This window comes from Nansenia antarctica (genome assembly GCF_963989245.1).
Source record: "Nansenia antarctica genome assembly, chromosome: 3".
Classification (NCBI taxonomy): domain Eukaryota; kingdom Metazoa; phylum Chordata; class Actinopteri; order Argentiniformes; family Microstomatidae; genus Nansenia; species Nansenia antarctica.
Window position 1 is genome coordinate 60,717,597 of NC_137688.1, and position 7,555 is coordinate 60,725,151.

The 7,555-nt window shown below is 40.3% G+C and overlaps 1 protein-coding gene across 1 annotated transcript; it reads left to right on the top strand.

The window, feature by feature from the left end:
- Positions 1 to 5,211: 5,211 nt before the first annotated feature.
- Positions 5,212 to 5,841, top strand: LOC308152772 (cdc42 effector protein 3-like; the record flags this gene model as incomplete). Its single annotated transcript, XM_080525832.1, has 1 exon — positions 5,212 to 5,841. One exon carries the CDS (start codon positions 5,212 to 5,214, stop codon positions 5,839 to 5,841), a length of 630 nt encoding a protein of 209 aa, XP_080381958.1.
- Between the last annotated feature and the right edge of the window lie 1,714 nt (positions 5,842 to 7,555).

Consider the following 7,555-nt stretch of genomic DNA (forward strand, 5'->3'; position numbering starts at 1 on the left):
CCAGTGTACAGACCTCTCTGTTCATTCAGGGTTTCTGGTTGGCGAAGGTCTTAATCCGCTTGTAGCTGGTGACTTTGATACAGTAGTACCCAAAAGTAATGGGACAACTGCCTTGACGGGTCAGGTGTCAGGTGTCAGGTGTGTTCCATCATATCATTTGTGCAGGCATAAGAGAGCTGTCAATGCTTTGCATTTGCCTTGTTTGCTATTGGTGTCTGTCAACATGAGCACCAAAGTGTCAATGAAAGTCAGGATAGCCATAATTAGGCTGAGAAACCTGAAGAAAAAAAGCCAGAATATGGCTGCAGTACAGGCCTGGCAGAGTGTCGCCAGAGAATATACCTGGTGTCTGGTGGGGCCAATGGGTCACAGACTTCAGGCAGTTATTGCATGCAAAGGATTGCCCACCAAATACTAAACATGAGTGCTTAATTTGGACATTTGATGAAACCCATTACTTTTGGGTACCCTGAAATAAGGGGATTATGCATAAAGTGGTGTAATTTCTGAATGGTGAAACTAATATGTACACAAATACCATCAAATAAAAGCTCTACTTTAACCTCATAGTAAATTGATTTGATTTCAAATCCAAATACTGTGGAGTGTAGAGCCAAAAGAAGAAAGAATCTTACTTACTCAGGGCACAAGAGTGTATTTCTATGAGGCTGTTATGTTTGAAAAATAATGAATCTCAAAAAGGGTAAAAAGAAATTCAAATAAAAGATTATCTGATAATCTCTTCATTCCGAGCCATGACATAAAATACATTCACACACAGACAGGCATGCACACAGGCACAGGCACATACCTAGCATTATTATAAGTGATAGATTTATTAGAGGAATCAGCCTCAGGACTATGGCAGTCACAGTCACAGCAGGCTGAACATTGTGTCACTACACCCATTGTAATATATTGATTGTGCAAACAGAGGTAGTGTGTGTGACGGCATTCCTCTCATGTTTAGCTTCTTACCTACAAACTGGGCTCCTCATGGCCAGGTGAGTTTCACTTGGACCTGTGCCATAGGCACTTTATATTCATGTTGAAACAAATCTGAAACATAGCCAAAGCCTTAGGCTTGACAAAATGATAGTCGAATACTATGAAAATATAGCATGATACACTGTTGTATGAAATGTGCTATACAAATAAACTTGCCTTGCCTACAATATTGTAGGGGTGTAACGGATCACGGATAATCCGTGATCCGTTCGGATCGCCCTCCACGGTTCGGAACGCATGTGTACCGCGGATCAATAGCAAAATCGTTTTTTTTTGTTTTTTTTTCTTTTTCTTTCCTAACACCAGGGGAGCCACCCCTCCTAAATTTCGTTGTTTGGTACCTGTACTGTAGCAATGACAATAAAGACCATTCATTCATTCAAATGTAACCTGTAGAAAAACAATCATGTGCGCTTTATTCTCACTCTCTGCATGTGTACTGAGTTGACAACAACATTAATTCACTCATCTCTGTCCCAATTATATCACGTCATATCACCCGCTAAGCAGCCTGGGTGATTGTGTAAACACACAAAAAAAGTACTCTGTTACTTTGCAGCAGTGATGTTATATATATATGTTGTTATATATATATGTTGTTATATATAGATGTTATATATATATGTGATATATATATATCAGTTTTGACATCTTGAATGTTGTTTTTTTGTTTCACACATTAAAAGTGGTGTTTTTACAGAATTCAAGGAAAATATTGTTTTTATTAAAAAAAATATATGTTTTGTGTTGATCCGAAAAATGATCCGATCCGTGACTCAAAATCCGTGACACGATCCGATCCGTGAGTTAGGTGATCCGTTACACCCCTACAATATTGTATAATATTCTATATGTGTTAGTCTCTCCTGATTGCCCTTTAACCTGGTAGCAGTTCAACACAACAGAGAGACTTATAACACCAGATGCTAGGGAAGGGGAGTTAGTAGGGACCAGGTGGACCTGGTGCACTTCAAGGTCAAATTCTTGAGAGTGTCTCTGACTGGTATTCTTTGGGAGAAGAGAATCTCAGAGAGAGAGATAGCCTGCTAGCTTGGAACATCATTATTTCTTTGTAACATCTAAATATTTAATAATGTACCCTCTATACCACATACATACAATACAATATTGTAATGTATACAGTAAGGTGAAGGACATTCACTGGAAACATTAGTAGATGAATTATCTGTATCTGTGATATCTGTAAACAGAGCAGACAGGATATTACTAATACCTCTATGTTCCATTATCCCTGACCCAGTCTGTGATCATATGCGTCATCAGTTGCTTATGAATGTTTACAAAAGCAGGATTTCCGATTAAACACAGCTCACCAAACGGCAAACTGGTGAATGAAGGACACACCTTTATTTTGAGTGCAGGTGAGATAGTGCTCCAGTGCTGTGGCAATCTCACCTGTTACTGCCAACACAAATTGCCAATACACCTGCGCTTGGCCCTGCCTGAAGCAAACTCATGTCACCGTCAAATCTTGAGGATGTCCTCTTGGTCTAATGGTAGTGCCTTGGGTCTACTATGTGGGCGACCTGGGTTTGAACCTCCTGTCACATATGTCAAATCAAACATGTATTACTCTGTACGTCGTCTGTGTCAATTAACAATTTACTATCAAAGACGTAGATGTCACCTTTTGAAATCTGTGTCATTGTGGATTAACTGCACAGGAATGTGGAAAGTAGATTTTTGACCTGGTGGAGTAGAACTTGTCCAGTTTTGTCTGTCTCTTTGTTAATCCTATTCTGATGGGGGTAGGGGAACATGTTCTTCAAGGTATGTCATTTATAATCTAGAACCTTTTAGCATTTGAAAATCTATACAAAAGAAGAAGAAAAATAAGTTACCCTTGCACTTGAAGCATTTCCCCTGGTGTGGGAAAACCTTGGGCTCTAGCTATATGGTGTTTTTTTTTCTTCCTGGTTTGGTTATGTGTTCAGGGAAATCTCCTGGCAGAGATTACGGAAAATATCTGATTACATGGAATGTGCCCTAGTGTGCCCTGCCACACCCTTGAAGAGCACAGAGGAAGAGATACTTTGACTGCTTGCAAACCTATATTCACCGAGCTGCAGGGCAACCATCATCACCCTCTCTCTCTCTTCCTTCCCTGAAGAAAGCTACTGAGTGCACACTTCACCTGAGTGTTGCAATGTCCGTTGCGTAATAAGTAGATTGGAGTAAAGTACATCCTAGATATATTATTTATCTGTAGTGGATACAACATAGGGCTTCACACAAGGCTTAGTTACACACATTCAGATACAGGTGTCAATGCTGCAGCATGCAGACACTCACACAGACACACACTCACACAGACACACACTCACACAGACAGGTACATTGATCAAGAGGACGGTTTATCACTCTGAGCAAATACACCCCTAGAGGCACAGGTGAGCAGATTAACTTATCTGCTGCAGTGTGTGTTTGTGAGAGCTTTTACGGTCGACCTCGTCATTGAGAGCATAGTGTCCGGGACACACACACACACACACTTCAAGAGCTGTGTGTTTCCGACTCTGCAGTCAGGAGCTTGCCCATTCACGCCACTGGAATATATTTACTGTTTTCTGCTTGACACACTGTGTGGATACATAGGGAGACAGGTGAGTTTTTCCAAAACACACATTTGAGCAGTCAATATGTATTCAGTTTTTAAAAAAATTCTATGTGATCAGTGAGTTGTCTGTCTTTATTATGTCCTTGGTAGTTATTGACTTGTTGACTTAATATCAGCGCACCAACACCAAATTATCCCCCATAAAAAAAGTGTTTTAATCTGGTAACCGTAAAAAGGTTTTCACTTTTTTGTGGTTGTTTTTGTTCATGTCCAGTACATCAACCTGGGGCATTGTCTCACTGACACGTTGCCCTCATAGCTGCAGTAAAGTGTAATCCTCCACCTATAAGCCTTACAGACAGAGAAAGGAGAAAGGAATGCTGCTGGATCAACCAGCCACTATCAGATATCTCACAGAGGAGTTTATGCTCTGTTTGGCGGTTCAACAAGTTGTGGATGCTATTGCTGATTTAAATGTTAGAATGCGAGAAATATTTATTTTTAGAATGAACTTTTAGAATGAACTTTTTAGAATGAACTGGGAACATTCTGTAATGAGGAAGAGAGAAATCAAATATAGTAAACCATTCTCTTTTGAGGGTTAAATTTAACACAAATGTGAAAACAAACTCATTGAAATCAGCACTATCAAAGAATTTGTGAAACCTTGTTCTAACTGTACGGAAACCCCCTATGACATTTATTTAAAAATAGGTGAAAATACGTTAACAGCAGCTTCATTTGCATGGGTTGCTCTCCTCAGTTGATTTTTGCTTTAGTTGACAATACAAACCAGACATTCAATGTTTTAGAGCACCTAGGAGCATGTACTGTATATCAGGATGTCACATCATTTCCCTCAGAATTTCCCAGGGTTTCCTATAGTTCCTCCATTGGTAATATAAACATTTCTCCTGAGGAAAAAAACATCTTTAATCCGAGAGAAATGTGGGACTACCAGTTAGGACAAGCCATGATTGCAACATTGTCTCAAAGCTCAAAACACTCCATAGTGTGAACGATGACATTGAGCATAACCAATACAATGACAACCACATTTGAACAGGGACAAGAACAAAGCCTTTTTATCAACTCAGAGATAAAAGCAATCACCCTAAAATAATACAAATCTCGACTGTTACTCATTAACACACTCCGTGTGACTTTGTTTTCACTTTTACAAGTACAAGGGGTTGTTTGAAAGATTTTCTTTCATGACTTTTAGGTCACACGTGTTCGTTTTTGGTGTGTCCGACTAATGTGTGCGTACATTATTACTACTATGTGTTAGGGTTTATTTAAAACAGATTCTTTTATTTCACAGTCAAACAGTACAGTAGCTGCAGGTTGTAATCCATATATGGTCATAGCTAGGAGTTGCAGAGGTGCTAACTTGAGTCATGTCATGCCAAAATGAAAAAAAGCAAACTAAGGACCAACTTCATGTTATTTCTGTATGAACTGTTCTACTGTTCTTAACCTATTTGTTTTTCTTACTATTTTAGAGCTATTTAAAGATCCATCGAACGCCCCTTCAGCTTTGAGAGACCATTATTCATAACCTCTCCCCTCATTGAAACGTACTCGCTGTGGATAATATACTGTAGGCTACCCCCAAGTTCAAGATGCCTCTTAAAACCGCCCATTACCTCAAATCTGCCACCCTGCGCTGGCCCCGCAAGCAGAACAAGCGTCGCGACCTCCTGTCCGAGAACATGATTAGCCTGCCGCTGGGCGACTTCCGCCACCTCTCCCACATCGGATTGGATGCTCAGGGTGTCTTTGGCGACCTCTCTGCCTTCCAGCGGAGCAGCAGCCTCATCCTCCATGGCTCCCGGAGCCACGAGGATCTCTACCGAGACGTGACCCCCATCGGGACACCTCCACCTCCTCCCAAGCCCCCTCGTCTCCTCAGCCCTGAAGAGATGGACGCACAGACGGTCAATGTCAAGGCCAAATCTCTTATCCGGATATCCAGGCACAAGAAGTGCCACTCCCTGCCTTTACTGGATGCTGTTGAGGTGGTAGAGCATGATGGTGAACCTCAAAGAGAGGAGGCCAAGGTGGAAGTGGAGGAGGGAGGATTGAGGATGAGGCAGCATGAAACAGAATGGAACAAGGCCCCCCAACAGGTCCTATGTCCAACATTAGAGGCCCCAGTGGTTGTGGAAGACCAGTCTTTCGTCTTGAATCTTGACCTGGGACCTTCCATACTAGAGGACGTGTTGCAGGTCATGGACAAGCTCCACCAATAAGACTTTGAGCAGGGTGACCCTCCTATTAAAGGGATTGATAGTAGAAGATTTTTAAAGACACCCAAAGGTGTGGTGTTGACATGTACAAACTCAGAACTCCTGGCTTTCTGATAGGCATTGACATGGATTGTGGCATGGATAGATGGGCCAGGTCATTTTGAATTGTTAGGATGAGAAGATATCACACTTGTTTTCAAAGACTGTCTTAAAGTGATATATTGTACAATATATTCTTCTCTTCAATGTCCATTGTTCAGTTACCTGGAATAGCCTGTCATACGTTTTGGGACGGTTGCCCTCCTGCGGTGAGACTTAATTTCACCTGGATCATGTGAACTAGTGTCAGAAGCTATGATGTCACATGTCACATTCTGTGAGACATTACGCAAATCGCCAGATGAGACAGAGCTGTGTAACAGACGTGGGTTTATGACCGACGCTCGTCTGACAAGGTGTTGTGAAACTCAAAAAGAAGACTTTGGTTGCTTATCCTCTCAATGTATACTGAGAATGAGAGATAGCTCTACCACAACATTGGATACAATACATTTTTGAGTAATGCTTGTTGACAAGGTCTATTGTGAAACTCAAAGATAACTTTTGATATATACTACTATGTGGGCACTGGGGGCAGTGAGAGCTAGCTTTACCAACTGATGTTGGACAACAGGGTTGGGGTCAGTTCAATTTCAATTCAATGATTTCAGAATAGGAATACATTTTAAATATTCTCTCAATACACTGAAAAATAGAAGATTCAATCAATCAATCAATCAAACCTTATTTATTTATAGCACAAATCATGTATTGAATGCAACTGTGCTGCACATAAGTGCTGAACATAAAAACAATAGTAAATAAACTACAATTCAATAAAACAAGAGGAAAGAGAACTTTAAAAGTGTTTCAATCACTTCCTTAATTTACACCAGCCCTGTTGGAGCACTGTGGACAGCAGTTATGATTCACTTTAGTGTACACTGTACAGTAATTGCATTTCTTGTTTTTTGTTGTGGCTTACGAAGTATTGTAGGCTGTACCACAGGGGAAAGTTCACCAACGTTGGGCTATAAACTTCTGTGGATTTCTACTGTATACATCTTTATGACTTAGTTTATGGTGTTATTGTGCATAATCTCAGGTGATACAAAAAACCCTTTATTTTGAAAATCAGAGATCTCAGACAATCATTTTAATCCTTGAACCAAACCGTTTTGAAAGAGAGATTGTTGAATTCATTTTGACACGTTTGAAGTTTGTTGTGGTTACGTTGGAGCTATGAGCTTTGCCCTATACACATTGAAACATTTCACCTTTGATTCATGCAAGCCTTTCATTGAATGATCCTAATTTGTGAAATAAAACCATAAACTAGATTACCGGCTAGATTAAACGTCTCTTCTTTTTTATAGGAGTTATGTAATTCCTGTGGCAACACTTCCATCTCCTGGTGTCATAGTGCATAACAAGTGAACAAAACGGAGCTCTTCTTTCTCTATTGACCAGTCAGGTCACAAGGTTAGGAAATGTATCTGGCCCAAGCCATTATGTTATTGTCAGGTAACATTGTTTATATAGTTTAAAGTTACTATATGGGAACGTTCAACCTCTGGGGGAGCTCTTGAAATAGATGGGTCCCCTAAATGGACAGAAATATTGTTGATTAACATTACATCATAATCCAGACAGTCAACACTCAAGCCAAAATGTGATT